Genomic DNA, 22077 nt, shown 5'->3' with positions numbered 1-22077 from the left:
TTCCTTGAAACCTCAGGAACCAGGTTCTACTGCGAGCTAACTAAATCCAACCAAGTACCTTTTGTTTTGGCTTTGATTTTCAGGGAAAGGTAAGGTTTAAGTCAATTTTTGGAAAGTGATGTAGGCTTAGAAATCAGATTCCAACCATATAACAAAATGAGAGCACTCAATAATTGCATTGGCCATGTAGTGTTATATATCATTGAAATTAGATAAACCTTTATTCTTATTAGGTTGATAAAGTTAGTAACAATATGATAGCTTCACAGATTCACAGCAGCATGGCACAGTCAGTGTTCAGGGCTGGCAGGGGGGACTTCTGTGTGCCCTTGCACACGATAATGAGATTTAGTGCTGCATGTTAAGTTTATATTAAAATGTTTAGAGCCTTATGCCGCCGTTCTTGATTCAGTCTTATTTGTCCTTTGGCGGCTGGGGCAGGTCCCAGTTGTCAGAGTGCTCCATGGCTCCAGAATTGGGTAACAGCAGCTCGTAGTTCCGGAGAGGCTACTGAAGCCATATGACCCCCTCAAAAATGGGCACATCAGACAGAGAAATGTTTTTAGCCCCAAGAGGACACACATGGCATAGTATGAAGGTGGGGATTTCTGGAAATCACCGTCTCTCTGAGATTACATCCCCACCAAGGATCTCTGAAGCCATTTTGACCTTAGAATGAAGTCACTAATGAGCTTTCTATTGCCTACAACCAATCTTTGGAATAATGCTGTAGAGCAGTAATATGTGCTTAGACATACAAACACCACAAGCCAAATTTGGCTTGAAAGGTGGCCCATCAGAAGTTGTAAATGACTGTGCAGTATAAAGCTGTGCAATTCCAATCCTGTACCATCCAGGAAATGTATTGCATAGGCTGAAGTCACGTCTACCTTTTTCTTAGTGCAAAGGGGAGACTTCTTGACTTAATCCCTGTCGTAGGCTGCATGCATTGTGCACTGCCTAGAAGTTGCTCAATGCCTAGCAAGAGAGGAGAAGGGAAGGCAGCAAGATCCTACACCTGCATCATAAAGGAGAAATGTATCTAAAATCCAAGAATTGAAAGTCCAAACCACATATGTATGTTCTAAAGGACAACTCCAAAACAAATAATTGAATCCTTTGTGGACCTACACCAATAAGCCTGTGACATAGTGGTGTCATCCATCAGGAGAAGAGGTTATCTGTGAAACCTGATCTCCTCCTTTTTTCCATTCTGGATCTGTTCTGACCCATACCACCTGGGAACTGCATAGTTGAATAACTATCAATGGATCTGACAGAGCTCCATGAAAATGACTAAGTGTGAAAGCACCTCTAGCAACTGAGTCCACAATAAGGAATTTCAGTTCCACTCAGTTCAATTCCTGCTTTTGGATATTCTCCCTACTGAAAAGACCCTGTTAGACCTGGCATCTTTGGCGTGTTTTCCCTCTGTCTTTTTGCTTCTGAACATGTGCTGCATATCGTTTTTGCTGGTTTTAGAACTCTGGGCACTTTACCACTGCTGATCAGTGCTGACGTGCAAGTACTCCCTGTTTAAATTGTGATTATGATTGGTTATACATGATTGGCTAATTTGATTTACTGGTAAGACCCTAGTACTGTACAATGTGTGCGCCCAGGGCCTGTTATTCAAATGCTACTAGTGGGCTTACAGCACTGACTGTGTTACCCATATGAGTAGTCCTGTAACCATGCTGCCACTGCTGTGTCTGTGTATGCAATTGTAAACTGCTGTGTCGACCTGGCAAGTGCCCCCATCTGCCAGGCCCAAACGCTACCTTGTTCTACATGTAAGGCACCCCTAAGGTAAGCACAAGGTAGCCCCATGGGCAGGGTGCAGTGTATGAGAAAGGTAGGACATGCCCTGGTGTGTTTTACATGTCCTGGTGGTGAAATACTGGCCATTTCGTTTTGTTATCATTAGAGCTGCCTTGAAACCTCTTACATGTGTAACTTCCAATTGGGACGAGAAAGAGATTTGCAATTTGGTGTCCGTAAACTCACAATTTAGAAATACATCTTTTAGCAAAGTTGTTTTTTAAGTTGCATGTTTGAAATGCCACTTTTAGAAAGTGTGAATTTTCTTACTTTCCCTTTCTGTGCCTTTGCCTGCCTGTGGAATCCATGTCTGGTTTAGACTGACAGTTTGGCTGTTTGTGCATTCACTCTAGACAGTCACACAAAGGGAGCTGAGATGTGCCCTGCATATCCTGAGTGCTCATCACCAGGCTGATGGACCTTCCTGAGCTAGAGTGGTGGGAGGAGTTGTCACTGACACCTGAATAAGGCTGTACCTGTCCTCAAACAAAGCTGTCTTCACCTTTCTGTAGAGTGTCTGGAGCCAGGTCAGGAAAAGAAACGGTCTTGTGCACTACAAAGACTTTCCTTTAAAGTTTGCCTGCTTCATAAGCAGAAACTGGTATAAGTATTGGAGCTGTGATACCATAACTTCAGAACACTCCCGGATTTAGAGGAGATTCTTCCATGAAAAAGAGCTGGATAAGCTGTATGAGGGAAACTACCACTCTGCTTGTTGCTGTGTTGATCTGACCTACTGATCGCTGCTTCTGTCTTGGGCAGTGAAAGGACTGAACTTTGCTTTCTGTATCCTGCTTCCAAGGTTCTCCAAGGGCTTGTGAGGGCTTGCCTCTTGCTAAGAAGTCTCAGGGCCTTCAAAGACTTCACCTACAACCCCATGAATCCTTTGCTGTGAGTTCTGATTTGCCAAGTGGTGCCAATTCCAGTTCTGGGCCCTATGAGGTGGCTTTGCTGCAAACAGAAGAAAATCAACGCACCACCCTTCAGCACCTGTTTATCCTGACGCAGCACCACCGTGCGGTTGAAAACCCAACGCATCACAGTGGCGCGGCAGAAGAATCGATGCAATGCCTGCTGTGCGACTGAAAGTCTGAGCCCTGAGCATTTTGTCTCGAACATCCGAGACACCAGCTCCGACTCAGACGCAGGCCCTACTGTGCGGCTGAAGGAGTCTACGCATCACCTTCTATGCAGTTGGAAAATTGATGCAGCACCTTTTTTGCCACTGCCGCATCGACACAGCATGTCCAAATTTTTGATGAATCGCACCTGTGCACCAAGTTCTTCATCGACGTTGGCCAGCAGTAAGGAACCAAGACAGCGTATCTGTAATTTGGAACATCACCTCCCTTTGCAGTAAGGAATCGCTGCACCACCTCCCCTGACAGCAAGGAATTGGTGCATCACCTCCTCTGGCAGTAAGGAATCAACAGATCACCTTCCCTGGGTGCAAGGAATCGATGCATTGCTTTGTTTTGTGGCCTTTCATCTACCATGCACCTGTTTTCATATTTTATTTGTGACACATCCCAGGTACTTTTTCATAAAAGCAAAACATCCATAGTTTCCTATGGACTGAACTGTTTTGAACCTTTTTAAAGTGCTATCTTGAATGTGTATGTTGGATTTTTGTTATTTTGGTCTTGTTTTATACAGATGAATATTGGTTATTTTACTAAAGTGGTGATGTCCTTTTATAGTGGCTTCACGGTGTAACTGTGTGTGGTTTGTACAAATGTTTACACATTGCCTCTGACTGCTTGTGCCAAGCTACCAAGGGGGGGGCACAGGGGTTATTTTAGTTGTGTGATTCAGTTACCATGACTAGAATAAGGGTCCCTACTTGGACAGGGTGCAATCCACTGACAACTAAAGACCCCTCATTTCTAACAGACCCATAATGCGTCATGGTAATTTTCCAAACTCTTAGACACACTTCATATACTTCAATGATAAACAGTCTTCTCTCTAGGCTTTCAAATGGATAACATACTTTTCGACCATCTTCCTTCATCTAAATTGCCATTGTTGATGTGTGCTTTTCCTAACATATCTGGCTCTGTTAAGCTTTGACCCGTTTGACTTCCCTATGGAGGATCACTTGAGAGCTAAAGAGATTTTTGAGGGGGCGTTCTTTCTGGCAGCAATCTGAAAATCTCTGTATCTGGGCATTGTGTGATCCTACTAATGTATTTTAAACTTTTCGCCACTCTCCCTCTTGTACAGTACCTTTTTATTATCAGTCATTTAAAACCTTTAGAATATTCTTAGTATACATCAGATGTACAATACTGTTAGCTAAAACAAACGTGTTATTAATCATGGCCTCACCAAGCCATTTCCATTTCTTTCAGGCTGCTATGATTAGCTATATCATACATTTGGGCAGTCCGGAAAAGAGGAATGTATGGTCAGATTATGTTAGTCTACTCATGATCATCACTTTCCCCACTACAAATCAATCATTAGAAGAAATTCCTAATAAACGTTTCAATATTCCTACATAGTTTGTCAAAGCTAACCATTTTAGAAAATAGATTGTAAGAGATGGGCTTACCTAAAGGCTCATGCAAAGATGAAGGAAGTTTAAAGGAAGCAGTTGCTTCTGTTTTAATGACTGGTGAAGCAAGGGATTTGTTGGGTTTCTCTGTGTTTACAGTAGGTTTGGGTTCCTGAACTCCAGAAGAAGTCACAAGAGGAATAATTGAACCTCCTGGTTCTTGGCGCGCACTGCTAGGAAGTTGCAAATTTTCAACAGAGAAGGTGGTTAACGGTGAGGGATGCCTGGTTGACTCATGGTTTAGGACGTGAAATCTGGCTTGCTTGTCAATTTCAAAATAAGTGGTTGTTTGACTTTTGAAAACAGTATGTTCGCTTGTAGTGGTTGCACTAGTTTGGTCTGTGTCATTTAAGTCAATTTCCTGCCTTGGGATTGGTCCAACACTTGTTCCAATATCCATTATATATGAAGAAGCATTTGGAAAGTCTGAAGTATTTTCTTTAATTGTGTTTAAAGACCAAGAGATGGGTGTAATTGCCTCATCTGGTACCACTTTCTGTGATTGGGTAGCATAAACTGGCGCCTGGCCTGTGTGACTAGTTGTTACAGAGAGTTTCGTAGGTTTTTCAAGCCTTTGGGCTCTTTGAGGCAGAAATGCCAACTTAGTTTCCACTGACACACTGATGCGATCATCGTCATTTGTGGCACCAAAAGTCTGAACATCACCATGCCCAGTTGGGGCCTTCCACACTTCTTCACTTGGAGTAACTAAACCTGATTTTTGCCTATTGCCCATGGTCCATGCCGTTGGGAGCAATGGAGCGATTTGTGAATTGCTGCTGTCAGAAGAGCCTTTAATATTGAACTTTCCAGCACTAAAAGTTGCATTTGACAGTGGAGTTTTGATGCTGTTGTGTCCAGACCAATGTTTTTCAGAACTCACAACTTCAGCCAATAGTCTATCTTCTATAATAGGTGATGTGAATTCCAAAAGGCCAAGTGTAGTATCACTTAAAGCAGTTTCGGAAACTTTAGTGAGGTTTATGGGAAATGGAACTGATTTTTGACTTTCAGTTTCAGCTCTTGTAGTGGCAAAATCATTAATAACCGGCGGCGTGCTATCTTGCACTTTCTCGGTTAGCAGCTCTTTGTATGAAATGTTTTCTTCAGAGGGAAATATGATACTGAGATTATCTGCATTGTACAGTTTAGCTACAGGTGGTGAATCAGTGGCAAATGAACTAATAGTAGTAGTAGAAGAGGTATTGTGCACATTTAGCCGGGGTGGCCCTGGCCCTAGAGTTGCCCCATGACTACTGACTGGTTTTACAGTGACTTGACTTAGTTCAGCTGTAGTTGGGCTCACTAACTGTCTCTCCACTGGCTGTGGGGGAACGCTTGCATTATGCAGACTTCCTTCCAAATGGCTTGAAACAGAGTCCAGATATGTCCTATTGTACATTGAACAGTCATCATCAAGCTTGTAGCAAAACACATCCCATTTTTCCAAGAGGTCCTTCCTGATGCCGTAGGAGACGATGCCAGTTTTGTTTTCGCCACACTTCCAGTTTCTCTGTATCCTTGGGTAAGCAACTTCTCCTGATAGGAGCCAGCCTGCCCGGCACTCCTCCAGCCCAGATGTGTATGCGACAAGGAGCTGGGCCAAACTTGCCATTTCAGCACCAAAATCCAATCTACATGACATGAGGGCATCATCAAACGTCAGCTGGTATCTTGTGTGGCGATCATAGTGGAATACTCCTTCTACCCGACCTAGAAAAGCAACATATATTTAGTATACCTAGTAACTAGTACTTCAAGAGAAAACATTTTCACTTATTTTTCTGTTCTTAGTCATTTATTGATCAAAACACCTGTGGCCCAATTCACATAAAGTGCATTGCAGAAAGTTAAGGAATGCATAAGAGCAACTTAGATTCACTCCAGCCTCCCATACGAAGCTGGCAATGGTTTGCATTGGAGAAAGGCACATGTGCACATGGAATTGTATTTGCTCAAGTGCAGCTTGAAGATCTTGAATATGCCACTGGCTTCCCCCGAATTTAATTCAGTTGTAATTTTTATAAATTTAGTTTAAGAAGGCTGATGTGAATTTGAGATGTTCAAGCAGATCTTTTCATTTGCCCAAACAAATCTTTTTGAATCTTTGTGAATCCCTAATGCACAACAATAATCTCCATAACAAAGTCCATCTCTCTTAGAACTCTAGATAAAAAGATGTTATTCTCATTACTTCCCACGACTGCATTACCAGCAAAATAATACGTTTATGAAAGCCATGTCCATTGTGGTATAGTATACAAGTTACAAAAATCCAAAATATTTATGATTACCTCTTTTTAATTGTAAACGTTAGTTAAAGAAAAAGATAAAGTGCCTGAAGTAGTTTTTGGCGGTAATAGCACTAGAGAAAGTGCCACATTTGGAAGAGAATTTAACAGCAAAGTTTCTCCACCATCGTGACACTGTGGACATTACAGGGCAGATTTATCATTCTTTCACAAATTGCAACGCAGCAAGCTACCTTGGGGAAAGGGCAGGAATGCGCCATATACCATTATATTGTGCATTTCAGTCCGTTCCTAGCACTGGAGCACTTTCGACTGCCTAGCACCAATGCAGGCACCTTTGCATCATGTTGCAAGAGTGCCTGTGTTGTAGGCAGGATTGTTTTTGTGCAAGAAGGGATACAATTCTGAAAGGCATTTTCCTCTATGTGCATGGCAGCATGCAGCACATGTAGAAGGAGGGAACAAACTCACCTGGGGAGGCGTTGCATATTGAGGCAGGTTTAGCACTAATGATATATCTGGGAATGTGCCAAAATCCATGGATGGATGCTTAGGAACACTCACACTCCATCCATGGGAGACTTTCTGCTGCTGAGTAATGCACTGCAGCCATTTGCACTGCTTTGCGTTACTCTAGATTGATCAAACCATGCAGGACCATGCAAGGTGGCCTTGCATGGCTTGAGAAATCTCACATAGGTTTTGTGTCGCCCTTGCACCCCTTTGCGGGGTGCAATGGCCATGCAAAACCTTGATAAATATGGGCCTACATTCCTATGTTTAAGTTACATGTGTTTTTTCAGCTTTCCATAAAAAACAGTAAGACAATAGACATGTTGCGCCAATAAAGTACGTAAGACAAAATGACAGCTGGCCAGATGCTTACCAAGGGCCGCATTATGCAAAAAATAACACTGTTCCTCTTTGCACACTAGTACAAATAATGTGCAGCCCTCAGGGCACCTATGAACTTGTGTTCCATAACCCTTCCCTTCTACATCTCAAATGTCAGTCAAACCTGTCCTGTTTTAGGAAACATCTGAAAACCTGGCTGTTTTTCTTGCCCCCTGTGATATGATCTTTTACATACTCCTCTTGTTCAGTACTGTATTTAGCAGGCCCCAGGGTCAAGATGCCTTTGGGCATTCACGCCTGTATAGAATTATTCACTTCAATTTCCTCTCCAATACACCCACTTGCGGCTAATCAAATCATAATCATTTCCATGATTTTTGTACCCAGCTGAAGTCACTATTAAAAAGGAGGAGGACAGATTGCTGCACCTATTACGTAGCATTACCATGGAGGGAGGTTTTACTGGGTGCGGTAAATGTCTGCAGCTCCAACTTTTTCACTTGTAAATGATGCATAAAATGCCTCATAAGTATTTAAACAACTAAATGCCACAGTGTTTGGCTTTTTTTCTTTTCCAACCAATACATTTAGGCAGGTTTGAACTTCCAAAATCGGTCAGAGGAAAACAGCCAGTTGTGATAACTTGCTTGCTAACCAGAATCCGATCCCTGTGCAAATGCCTGTGTGCAATAGGGTTCAGGAATCACCCCTCAGCTGTAATCAGCGCCTAAGTGTCCGCTTCAGCCCTTCAATTTCATTTAATGTCTTTCTAATATTTTCTGCCCCTGTAATAACTGAAAAACCTTCACCTGCCTCCTGGACCGTTTTACCATCGAAAATTTCCCTCCACGATCCTGGCGTGAATCCTTCATTTTTTTTGTATATTTGATTTACTTTTCCCACAGCATACTGGTTTTTATCTCCAGGTAGTCCGTATACTTTAATGAACTGATCAGTTTTTTCCATGCAATATATCTCCTTTCTATTGAAATAGATCACAAAGGTTTACGTAATTCATAGTTTCATGTTAATATAATAATACTTTTAAATTAGAGGGAGTTTTATAATGCAACAGCTAGTTGTAAAACGTATTCTATGCATTGGTATATATGAGAGTTCATTAGGAATAAAACGACAATAACTAATGTAATCAGGATGCATCGTTTAAAAGTCTTATCACTTAATAATGCTGTCAGTGGCATAAAAATATGAAATCATAAATATCGAATCAATGTTTGGTTGTTATTAACACACATATGATTATGGAATATTATCATATGTTGTCTGTAATAACACGTTTGGATTTTGAATAATTTGCTCTAAAAATGCTAGTTTTTATAATGATGTCTGTCAAAAAAGTATGCAATTGAGAGAACAGGCATGTTGGACCTGCAGCCCTTGGACGGTAATCCCCAAGACTTTTTGGCTTCACCCCTCCTGTTTTTCTGAATTTGTTTTTGTTGTCTTTAGGACTTTGTGCACTTTACCATTGCTAACCAGTGCTAAAGTGCTTCTGCTTTCTCCCTAAAAACAATGGTGCAATTAGCCTACACCTAGTCGGAACATTAAATTTACTTGTAAGCTCCTAGTAAATGGTATTACAACTACATGTACACAGGCCTGTAAATTAAATGCAGCTAGTGGGCCGGGACGACTCATTGTGGGCTGAAAAGATTCAATCATAGTTATGGTGATATGTCCCATAAACCTCTACTGACGGCCTATATAGCAATGATTCCCCCTCAATTCCCAATATGGTTCAGAAATCTTCGGTATCGATGGTAAAAGCTCTTGGGATAAAGAGGAAGGGAAATTCCTAAAATCTTTATTGTCCCTGCCAAGCTCGACAATGATCCAAGCTATCAGACTGAAATCAGGACTGATAGCATGGAATACACAGGTGCAACAAAGTCTTCTTAGATTTTGGAATCGATGGGTCGTGAGGAGGTCACAAAGGTATCTCAATGGTGTATGAAAGAGATCCAAGTTAGTGAGCTAAAATGGGCTAAAGCCACAAGAAGCAAACTTCAGACGATCTGTGACCACCTGAAGGTGAACATTCATCCGAAGACATTGCAGATCATTGTAATAAAGAGCGTACTCAAAAGGCAGAAAAAAGAACTGTCAAGAGCAATAGACCGAGAGTATTTCAGTCAGAAAGATTCTGTAAAATGTATGAGCAAAAGCTGGGAGAAAGATATAAGTTAGTCCTACATTGATATATTATCAAATCGATGGTTAAGAATGAAAGTTCTAAGGATAAGAATTGGAATAAATCCGGCTGTAACAAATAGTGCAATAAAATCAGGCCTAATGCAACCCGATGGCAAATGCATGTATGAGTTGGGGATGAAATGTAACATTTTACACATTTTATTGAATTGTCGATTTTTTTTTAATTTACGTAATTTATTTCTTCGTCTGATTTTTTTAAAGTATGATGTAAAGGCGCGCTTGCAAGTATGGGAGCTTCTTGAAGATATGGAAAATTTAGATTCTGCGATAGCCATTGCGAAATATATGCAGTGTGTATATAACTTTCCTAATTCATTAGAGGCTTAAGTGCAAAAAAGTGTATCGCTATCTAAAATTAAATATTACTGTTTTAAATTTTTTAGGAATGAAGTTTTAAGGATCATATGGTTGCAATTAAGATTATTGTATAAGCTGTAGTTTAAAGACTAAATGGTCTAAATAAACTTTGTTTGAACTGAACTGAAAATACACTCATTGTGCCACCCACAAAGTAGCTTTTCAAAACATCGCAGGCTTGCCTCTGCGGCCTATAGTGCAGCTTTAAACTGTTATTTTGACCTGGCCAAATAAAACTTTTGCCAGGCCTAAAGCTTTCTGTTTAGGGCAAGCCTAGGCAGCGCATGCAGTGTCTCTCGAGACATGTTGTATCTTCTCTATGGCCTTTCAGCACACACATCGCTTTTCAATGGTTCCTTCCTCTACCTTTCGAAATTCCTTTGGTGAATAGTTTGCATTTGTCCCCCATTTTCACAATTCGATCATATGTTTAGTTTCGGCTCACTAGTTTTTAATTTATTTAGCCTTGGTTGCAACTTTGGCTACTGTCCGTCCGAAGTCGGCACTCTGATTGCCGTTTTGTCTCGCCAGAGCAGTCCTTTGTGAGCAGCTCATCGGAGTCCCGTTTGTTTGACACAGCGGGCTACAGATAAATAATATACCATGGATGTGAAAATCTTTTAGGCATAATTTAATGGCACTCACTGCAACTACCCCGTGGATACGTACCACAAGATATAAGAAATGCTAACTTGGTACTCCTATTTTAGTGTGAAGGCGCAGCATTTCACTAACAGCAGTTTTGAGGATTTGCGCGGACGTGCTTCGCTTATTAACACCTTAGCTGCTTTGGAACGTCCAGCTCCAGTGCTGAACGTTCCATTGCGCAGGTGCAGCTGGAACGTCCAACGGCCGACGGCAGCACTCCCGAGGTAGTGGTGCCGTCGGCCGCTGGTATAGGCGCAGCACTTAAGAGGCTAAGCCCGCAGTAACTGTAACTCATTGAACTAGCCCTTTCACTTCTAACGCATGGCACAAACGCACACCACTTGTTGCTCATTGTATGTATATATGACCTGGACCAATTAGCCCAACAGTAGATACATTGCACAGATGCACACCGCTTATCTTTAAGGATATAACTTGTTAGGTGCTGGTTAATGTTATGTATAGCTAGCCTTCCTGTTCCATTATGGATGTCACGATTATACAATCTAGCTGCTGGTGGCCATCACAGTTTGTACAAGTAATGTTATGGTAATTTCAGGTAGGTTGCACTGGCTTTTCCCTGCAAGCTCGGGGATGAGCTATTCTCTAGTGTGTGTGTGTGTGGTGAAGGGATTCCACATGTTTAGTCCTTCTTCTAAGGTGTAGTTGGAATAGTGTCTCTCGTGTGCATTTATTTCCTGCTTTTTAAATAATATGAATAGCCAAATTATTCACTGTAACAAAGAAACCATTGCAAATTTAGTCCACTCTTGTGGCTGCCTCATCCTTTTGCGGGGGTGGGTGGGGGTGTAAGGGGTTAATGAACTCGTCCGTATACAGGACCCAGGATAATGTGCTGTATGGGTAAACACTTAGTGACTGTTTTGCCGATCTGAGATTTAGTCTCCGTATGACATAGATTACCCAAAAAGGAAGTCTTTGGCTTTTGTTTTTCCTGTATTTTGGCGTTGCCTTTAATATAGCCTCCATTACACCATTGTATGACCTTAAAGATGGCTGGTGTTTTTCTGGTTTGATAGATTTATACTAAACGTGTTCTTCAATCAATTAAATCACGCCAACTGAGTATAAACGTTTCTCTTGAAGCCATTACGTCGGCTCTTTCTTATTTACTCTTGTTCTTTATTCTGCCTTAGCAAGGTTCATGTGCCACACCAACAGCATTCACTTTCTGATGGGTTTATACTGAACATGTTCTTTGATTAATAAGGTCATGCTATCAAAACATAACCATTTTTCTCAAAGCCACCACAACGGCTGCTTGTTCTCAACTTAAGTAACTGTTTTATTAAGTTACATTTGCCATATTTATGGCTTTCACTCTATTTTTTCATTTGTTTGACTATTAACAACATGCTTTGCTCGTTAGTAGTTGAACAGTATCATGCTTTTCTTTTGGGGTGCAGGGGTGCAGTCTGCTACCAATCTCAGCATCAACTCCTTTTCAAATTGAATCCTTGTTCTGTTTTCACCAGATGGTTTACTTTAGACACTGCATGAGTCTTCTTCTGCATTTCGTTTGCTTGCCTTTAAGATTATTGAGTAGCCGCCTGGCTTCTACGTTGCACATATCTTGTCTTTAGAATTATTATTAGCATTTTGACAGTCACGCTCTTCTTCTGACCAAATGTATTCATCATTTAAATTTTAATTTGTAATCAGAGCACCAGCTGTTGTAGGGTTACATAATAAATGCCAAAATACGGAAGAGGGACCCTGTAAACCTAAGCAAAAGATAGGTAAGGGGAACAACCCACCAGGGAAGATAAATGTTACAAAAACATGAAAAGGGGCATTTCCAATTGAATGAAACACCAACTTAATGAAATCAACCAAAGTCACCCACAGAACAGCTGAAATAATTTTAGAAACATGTATTTTTAAATAATAATTTTTTTGATAAGATTCTCAGGACCAAAATAAATTTAGGTCAACTTCTTGTGCATGAAAATTCATTAAGTTATACAGTCATGGAAAAACATCAGCCCAAACACTAATAAAACACTAAAAACATATCACACAGTTCAGTCATTCTGATCATTCATCCACAAAACTCTCTATCACACAAACCATATAATCATACTCAATCAGAACATCAGAACGTCATACAGTAGGGAAGAAGCGCCGACGCACGTTTCGGAAATAGAGAATAATTTAAGAAAGTCCTTCATCAGGGCGCATATGTTCAATCCAGAGATCTGCACGGTCTTTAAGATCCAATTTTGTTAAGCAAAGTCAGTATAGGTTTTTGTTCACATTCTCTATTTAGGGCTGACGAAGCATATCTGTGGGTGTGAACGGGAAAATGACAAAGAAAGTAAGATTATATAAAAAAGCTATGTACAACAGTTCTAGGTCACAAATGAGGGCAAGGCAGAGTGTAAACATACATATTCAGACACATGGGCTTACATCATTCATACTAAATCAAAGAAAAATCTGAAAGAGAACCACAAGGTCCCAAAATGGTGAAGAGAAAAAACATTTAAAATCAATCAATACATGAATAAACCTAAGCCTTTACATTAGGTTATAACAAAAAATAGTTATCAAAAAGGCGTTCCAGGAAGTAAATGGGTTCTGGAGATGGCTGATGAGAAACCAACAGTGTTCCATGTTTCTATTTGTTGGAAGTAAAACACCAAGGGTTTACATTTAATGGATCCTAAACCGGAACAAGTTGTATCTACAATCTGTAAGGAAGGTGGCCTAAGGAGAGAAAAATAGCTCCTGATAGTCAACGACCATCCAACTTAGGGATTTACATAACATACCTGTAAGTGATGTAAAAGCAGGTACGAAGAATCCAGTTTGGTGTGCAGCGTAATCCTGGTATGCTTTTGATAGTGAAAATAAATGTGCAAGATGGAGGAATTCAAAAGGTGTCCTCCTAAAGTGGAAGGAAGGAACAACGTATTTATAAAGATAAATACCCGTTTGGACGCTAAAGACTTATAAAGCAAGCAGGGGTACTACAAAACCATGGGAGTGGTTGGACAAAAAACACAGTATGGGGTTCTCTCTTTTAAAAGTATACTACACATAAAATGGAATAACTAAAATGATATTTCGATTCAATTTAGATAGTTGCATAGAATACCTGTTGGTAGTGAAGAAACAGATTTAGAGAATGCAGTTAGGGGTGCAGCGAAGTCCTAGAATGTTCTTGGTACGTAGAATCGAATATGTAAAACGGAAGAATTCCACAGTTATCCTCCTAAGGTGGAAGGAAAGAGCAGCATGTTTATAAAAGTATCCCCGTTTTGGTGCTAGTAAGTCATAGATCAAAAGGTAATGCTAAACCATAAACACGGTTAGGCAGGCTACATAGTAATGAGTTCCTTTTTAAAAAATGTGCTACGTATAAGAGAAATAGCAAAAGCGATTGTGCAATTCTATTAATAGACAGACTACGTGTGCTCCAAAAGGTTAATAACCCATAGATCAAAGGGTAATGCTAAACCATAAACACGGTTAGGCAGGCTACATAGTAATGAGTTCCTTTTCCAAAAATGTGCTACGTATCAGAGAAATAGAAAAAGTGATTGTGCAATTCTATTAATAGACAGACTACGTGTGCTCCAAAAGGTTAATAACCCCAGAGGTTCAGTGTCGAGACAACAATCTTTCGTCTGACAAGTAACAAGGTATCACAGGAAAGAAAAAGTTCTGGTACCTGAAAGCGTATGAGGGTACGCGTGTGGTTGTTCTATTTAAAAACTGAGCATTGGTGATCAAGAGTTCACGGATCCTAGAGGCGCTCTGACCTACGGGGCAAAGAAAAAACAGAGGGAGAATGACTTAGAGTGAGCATAAATTGAATGGGTCAGAAAAAGTGTAAATTGTCGGGTAGACGGAAATCAAATACCTGTTCAGCTGGAAAAGCGCATAGAGTACATCGATTCAGTGGCGGGCAGCCTCCGCGTGCGTCCACACCCAGGAACGCAATTAGAAACAGTGAGACTGTGCTTCAATAAATACCGTTCAGCAGGATTGTAATGAAGATCACCTGAGGTTTGTACTGTGTCGGTAAACTAGAGCGCTAACCAGAAGTATGTGGTAACGGAAAAAATGGCGGTCATGTAGATCGATAAACAGCACTGTATTTGTAGCGAGGAAGAGGTAAGCGTTTCGCGATAAAAATTCAATTAATGGAAAAAAGACCAAATTTGCGAAAAATAGAGAAACAATACTAAGGAATTGAGAAGTTCGTAATTAGTGATACAGTGTGGAGATACAATGGTCATGAAAGACAGACTAATTTCAGTTATAAAAAAACTGTGGCAACGAAAAGCAGACTGGCGAAAGAAAACAATTTTTTTGAGTGATCGCAGTAGCGATCACTATATATTAAGGCTAGTGTGTTAATCGCTGATATAAGGTAGCAGGAAAATGGCTGTTATATGAATCGATTAACAGCGCTGAATTTGTAACATGCAAGGAACAGCAATCCGCAATGGCAATTCAATGAATGAAAAAAGGGCCAAAATGACAAAATAAAACAGTACTAGGAAAATGGAGAATTCGAATTTGGTTTCTAAGAGTGGAAATGCAATGATCGTAAAGAACAGACTAGTAACTAAATGTGTAGATACTTGGGCAATAGAAGGCAGACTGGTAAAGGGGAAATTGGAGAAATGGCGATCACTACAGAATAATCTCACATCATTGGAAATCTCTGGTGAGATTAAGTGATCGCATTTTCCCACTGTAGATTTTCATTCAGGCCTGTGGTGGGCGTGTTAAGGGTGAATATCCAAAACACTTCTCTTTTGCCACGTAGTGCATCAACATTTCCATGTAGGGGGCATTTTATGTGTTCCAAAATGAGCCATTTAAGATCTTCCAATGAGTGTTTCATATCTTTCCAGTGGGCTACAAGAGGTGCCCCGGGTCGTGAGTTCCTGATAGATGATTTGTGTTCAGAAAAACGTGTTCTGAACTCCCTCCCTGTCTCGCCAACATTTCCTTTAGAGCAGGGGCAGAGGAGAAGATAAATGACATTTTTTGTTCGACAATTAGTCATTTCTTTGAATAGAAATTCTCTTTTTCCCCACGTGAGAACAGGGGTAGTCATGACTTGATCACAAGCGTGGCAGCAGCCACACCTGTGGCTTTCAGTGATCAGATTGATGCCAGTGATGCTTCTTTGTCTCTGGAATGGTGGCTCTAACCAGGGCATTTCTCAGGTTTCTCTTTCGTCTAAATGCAAAAATAGGTTTTTTGAGTTGCTCGGTTGTTTTGTCTGTATTCAAAATATGCCATTGGGAGTTAATAATAGATCTGAGTTTATTGTTGAAATTGGAGTGTGTGGTAACAACAACAAGTTCCTCCTTTTTGTCTTTGGGGCTCAGGAGGGCTTCACTATTGTAGTATTTGGCCCTTTTATAGGACTCCCTTATCAGTCTGTGTGGGTAACCCCTTTCCAGGAGTTTGTTTTTGAGTTAAGAGGCATGGATTTCAAAGTTGTTGATATCCGTACAATTACGGCGGAGCCTAAGGAACTGGCCGAATGGAATACTATTTCTCTGGCTCTGCGGATGAAAACTGTCGTAGAGGAGTAGAGTGTTACGGGCAGTCGGTTTGGTGTAGAGAGAGACTTCAATTTGCTGATTGTTAGTTTGGATCCATACATCCAAAAATTCAATTCTGGTGGTGCTGGTGTTGGCAGTGAATTTAAGATGTGTGTCACAAAGGTTGATCCACAAGAGGAATTCATTGAGTTGGTCCTGTGGGCCCTTCCAAATAAAAAAGATATTGTCAATGAAACAATTGTAGTTGGTAACATTTTTGAAAAAGGGAGCAATCTCATTGAAAATAAATCTTTCTTCGAAGGCTCCCATATATGCATTTGCCACATATGGGGCACAAGCCGCACCCATACTTATGCCAAGCACTTGTTGGTATGTAACTTTGTCAAACTCAAAGTAATTTTATTTGAAAACAATTGCCAGACATTCCAGAATGAATAGTTTTTCCAATGCACAATCTGAACCATCCAGCATTTTCTTGACGGCTTCCAGGGCCCCTTGCTGGGGAATATTAGAATACAATGCCTCGATGTCCATCGAGACGAGTATATAAGTATCAGTATTGAACTCAAGGCCCTCAATCTTGGTGATGAGATGACCAGTGTCTCAAACATAGGCTGGTAGCCGACAGATGATAGGTAAGAGACAAGCTCGACAAATGTGGACAGGGGTTCTGTAAGCGATCCAATGGTGGACACTATGGGTCGGTAGGGGGGAGTTTGCTGATTTTTATGCATTTTGGGTACCCCGTATAAGACTGTGATTTTGAAAAAAGTTTTGTTAAAGAATTCAAATTCTTGGTCACAAATAGAGCCTCATTGAAGGGCGGCATGTGTGACATTAAAGATCTCAGTTTTAATCCTTTCGGATGGATAGGATGTCACTTTATGGTAATGTTCAGGATGGTTGAGCATGGAAAGGATTTGTTCCTTATAATTAAGGCTGCCAACAACCGCATTCCACCCACCCTTGTCGCTCCGTTTCACGGTGAGCGTGTGGTCAGAGGATAACTTTTTGAGGGCTTGATACTCGTCATAGTTCAAGTTATAGGCAGGTTTGGGAACAAATGTTGTCATATTTTGAATTTTGGCATAAACACTTTTCTCAAATATGGCCACCTCGAGACGAACCTGATCCAGTGTGGGTGTAAATACAGAGGTGGGTCAAAAGCCAGAGATGTTATTATTAGGTGGTGTCTCTTTGTCTGCAAAGAATTTCCTCAACCTGATTTTCCGGAAGAAGGCCTGTACATCTTTATTAATTCAAACACATTAAAAGGAGAACTAGGAACAAATGACATAATAAACCACTGCAAATTAAGACCACTCTTGTAGCTGCTGCATCCATTTGCAGAGGCGTTTGGGGTGTAAGGGGTTAATGAATTCATCCGTGTACAGCGCCCAGAATAATGTGCTGCAGGGTAAACACTTGCATAGTCACAAAGGAGAGACCTATTGGCTATGCCAATGCTTGTTAATACTTATAAATCATCCTTATGTAGGTCCTAAAGTCTCATGGGTGGTTAGGGAGCATCATATTTAAAAAGTGGGACATGTAGGTTAAAGTTTTCCATGCCTGGTATTGAAAACCCCCTAAAGTCATTTATCACCATTGCAAGGCCTATCTCACCCACAGAATAACATTGAGTTACCTTATTACACTTAATACATGAGAACGACAGTTTAAGAGAAGATAGGAAATGGTGTTTACACTCAAATATATTGTCATTTAAAATCCTCTTAATGGTAAAGCAGATTTCAGATCATAATTCTGAAAAGGTCACTTTTAGAAAGTTTGCATTTTCTTTTCATAACCATTTGAAAGTTGCCATTTTCATGTTATAACAATAAAATAGGGCACTGGCCGCCTTTCAGGAAGGCAACATGGTGGCCAATGATGAGTTTGACAAATGGGAGGTTAGAGTACCAGCATATGCAGTATGTTCAACTGAAGGCGCGGACAACATCCGGAAGGAGGAGCTCAGGGAGAGACCCGAGACCTTGGAAAAGAGAGATGAGACGCAGCGCAAGCCGTGTGTTGCCAGGAAGCTGCCTGAAGGACGGAGGAAGACCAGAGCTGAAACTACGAGGACGACGGAACCAGAGCAGGAAATCCAACTGCATGCCAGCTTGATGAGAGCCCCACTGTCATCGCTAGTATCCCAGAAGAAGAGCCCATCGTGTACCCACTGCCACTTCCCAGGAGGGGTCATGGCCACAGGCAAGTTTCATCCTAAATATATTTGCAATACTCTGCTGGTGGACAGGAAGCACACATTAACAACCGCACTAAAGGAAAGAAGTTTCACGGGTGTGGTGAAGGTAGCACTAAGCTGTCCCTTGACATACTGCACTGCAGTTACTGCGTTTCTTTTTTCTTTTTTTTAAAACCTTTTTTGAGGCAGACGTTCTAAACATTCTCCGATGGTTGGTGGACATTCTTAAATTTCAAGGGGAACAACCTTAGAAAAGAAGTATGGCCAAGAAGCAACCAGTCACAGCAGAAGAAGGAGACTGCCCCCCCGTTTTGTTAAAACTTATTGTTTTGTGAACTAATAAGACTGCTTTGCAAAACTTTTGCATCCACAGAAAAAAAAAAAGATTAAAAACAAGTGCGGGCTCCCGCACTTGTTTTGAAAAAGCCCTCAGGTGGGACAGGTCCTGGGGCATTTTAAAAAGATAGGTCCTGATCCTGCAATGTCCCAGGTGCCCACTCCCGGAACATAGCTGTTTGCTCTGACTTGACATGAGCTTTGACAAAAGTGCTCCCTCCCACTGGAAGCATAATTTTCATCTCTTTTCCTGCCCACAGAAATGCGTGAAGGGAAAGAGATCAAACTTTTGCTCTTGCACACAGGGAGCTGCATTTCCAGCAGCTTCCTGTGTGCAATAGCAGTGCCAGCTTCCTCAAGAGGTGGGGAGCCAGCTGGGACCACAGGGGCCTTGAGGCTCCCTCTGCGGTCCCTATCCGGCATACTGGGTGCCTGGCTGGGACACCCAGGGATACAAGCCGGGCCCCGGGGCCAAAATTGGACTGGCGAGGGTGCCGCAAGGCACCCCTCCCCCATTGAGTTAAGGCCGGCCCCCGGAATGGGATGCCCAGGGCTTATGTGGCCGGACAAGGGGGTCATGCAGCCCCTCTCCCACTTTAAAGAATGTATTTGGCCCTGGGGAGGTGATGGTCCTCGGGGCCCAGGGAGATCTACACGGCCCCTGCATACTTTTTTAGTTACCGCAACGGAGGTTGTGGTCCCCGGGCATATTAAAGCCCCAAGAGGGGAGGTCCGTGCAGCCCCCTCCTTTGCTTCAAATTAAGCCCCGGGGAGATTGAGGGCCCTGGGGCTCTTGAAGCTTAATGAAGTGGGGTCCACGTACCCCCCTCCTTAATATCAGTAAATCCCTCTTGAGGTGGTGGTCCCCAGGACTTATAAAAGGCAAATCAGAGGGCAGAAAAATGAGCAGAAAAGGAAAAAACAGAGAGCAAAAAATAAGCAGAAAAGGCAAACCAGAGCAGTAGAGGGCAAAACAGAGAGTACTCAGACACTCCCACATCTACTCACAGACCCACTCAGAGACTCAGGCACCCACTCATAGACCCAATGAGGCACTCATACACTTTCTCACAAACCCATTCAGAAACTAATGCACTCACTCACAGACCCACTCAGACACTCACACGCCCACTCACAGATTTACTTAGACACTCATGCGTCCATTCACAGACCCACTCAGATAATCGTGCACCCACTTGGACACCCACTCAGATACTCATGTACCCACTCACAGATCCACACACCCACCCACAGACCCACTCAGACACTCATTTACTTTCTTACAGACTGACTCACACACATGGAGCCACTCACAACCCCACTCACTCTCATACCTACTCACAGACCCACTGAGACACTCACTCAGATACTGGTGCACCCACTCAGAGACTCACACACCCACTCAGACACTTATTCACCCAGTGAGACACCTATTTACCCACATCAGGTCTATTTCTATTTCCTAACTATAACGTCTCTGTAACCTTTGTTCTGTTCGGGGACTATATATATATATTTTCACTGAAAAAACCATAGGTTATAGACCATATATAGTTAGGGATTAGCATTTTCAAAACCTTATTTTACTCGCACAAAACCATTGAAATTCGCATATATAGTTAGTTCCACTAACTATATATCGCGCACCCGCAATCCACTGCTAATGATGTCACATATTACATCATTCATGACATGGTCAGTGACATCACTGATGACATCACTGATGACATCTCAAATGACATCACTGATGACATCTCATTTGACATTACTCATCACATCACTGATAATATCATTCAAGTGATAATACGATGAACCTCTTCAGATTCTAATATAACCTTAGATGCAATCAGTGTAAACAGACACTCACAGACTGTTACTCATCCATGGAGTTACTGACACACCTTGTCAGTCATGCAAAGATTCAATCACACCTCTATTTCCTCAACTATACAGTTATACACACCTTATTTATTCAAACATATACTAACACATATTTACTCTTTTATACAATCCTTGATTGAAGTTCACAATGATCTATACAGCCACTCACACATTCACTGGCTCTTATGCACAGTTATTTATATATGTCAACTCTCACATGTATTGTGTTTTACATATGTACTTACTTTGACATGTAGAACTGGGCTATCCATTCACTCACCAATTTGCTCATGCACACAGTCAACCGCCCATCCAGCTGTTTCCACATGCACTTTTGAACCCCTACATCTAGTGAATCAACTGTTCACACATCTATGCACAGAGTCATACACCTCCCAGCCACCCACACACACACTCAGTCTCCCATACAAATACTTGGGCAACCAATCAATAACCCATAAAGTTACTCATATAGCTACTGATCAACACATGCAGCAGTTTACAGAACAACAGACATAATGATGCACAAATTAAGACAGTTTAGTCACTAACCCATGCACTCAGTGAGACACATTTAATCAGTCACTCATACAGTCAGTCCTGCACCTACTAAATCCTTCATCCAGACACTTATACATCCACTCATTCTTCAATATGTAAGACATATTTTAACTTTACAGAAACATACAGTCACTGGATGTTGTCATCAGTGATGTCATCAGTGATGTCATTTGGGATGTCATCAGTGATGTCACTGACCATTTCATGAATGATGTGATATGTGCCATCATTAGCAGTGGATTGCGGTTGCGCCATATATAGTTAGTGGAACTAACTATATATGCGAATTTCAATGGTTTTGTGCGAGTAAAATAAGGTTTTGTAAATGCTAATCCCTAACTATATATGGTCTATAACCTATGGTTTTTTCAGTGAATTTTCAAGGTTTTGTAAATGCTAATTCCTAACTATATATGGTCTATAACCTATGGTTTTTTCAGTGAATTTCAATGGTTTTTTAATAGCAAATATCAAAAGCTATAAAATGTTTTCTTTTTTTTTTTTCACCAAAGTGCGCTCCCCGGTTCGCTTACTGGTGCGCGTACCGGGCGCTCCCCCTGCGAAATTTTATTTTTTTTATTTTTTTTATTTTTGCATGTATCAGCATCCTAATCCCCCCTCCGAAAACCTAGAGGGTCACAAAGTGTCTACCGTGCCCCCTTCTACCCATTCCGAACATTGTTTGTCCTCCATTTTGTGTCTCAATTCTACCAATACTCAAAATGGAGGACTCCCGAACGCTGCCGGTTCGCGTACCGGGGAGCGCACCGGTAAGCGCTCAATAAAAAAAGGTGGGAAAGTAAT

The 22077-nt window shown here is 41.4% G+C and overlaps 1 protein-coding gene across 1 annotated transcript in view; it reads right to left on the bottom strand.

The window, feature by feature from the left end:
* The window catches only part of LOC147723050 (uncharacterized), a 555558-nt gene that overhangs the window by 356153 nt on the left and 177328 nt on the right, over positions 1-22077 (bottom strand). Inside the window, exon 2 of the mRNA XM_086966920.1 lies at positions 4379-6094. Coding sequence (XP_086823046.1) covers positions 4379-6094 — 1716 coding nt within the window. The remainder of the gene's footprint in view (positions 1-4378; positions 6095-22077) is intronic.

The sequence above is a fragment of the Lissotriton vulgaris genome, chromosome 4_1 (genome assembly GCF_964263255.1).
Source record: "Lissotriton vulgaris chromosome 4_1, aLisVul1.2, whole genome shotgun sequence".
Taxonomy (NCBI): domain Eukaryota; kingdom Metazoa; phylum Chordata; class Amphibia; order Caudata; family Salamandridae; genus Lissotriton; species Lissotriton vulgaris.
Note: the sequence above shows the minus strand (reverse complement) of the source record. Positions and strands in the feature narration are given on the sequence as shown.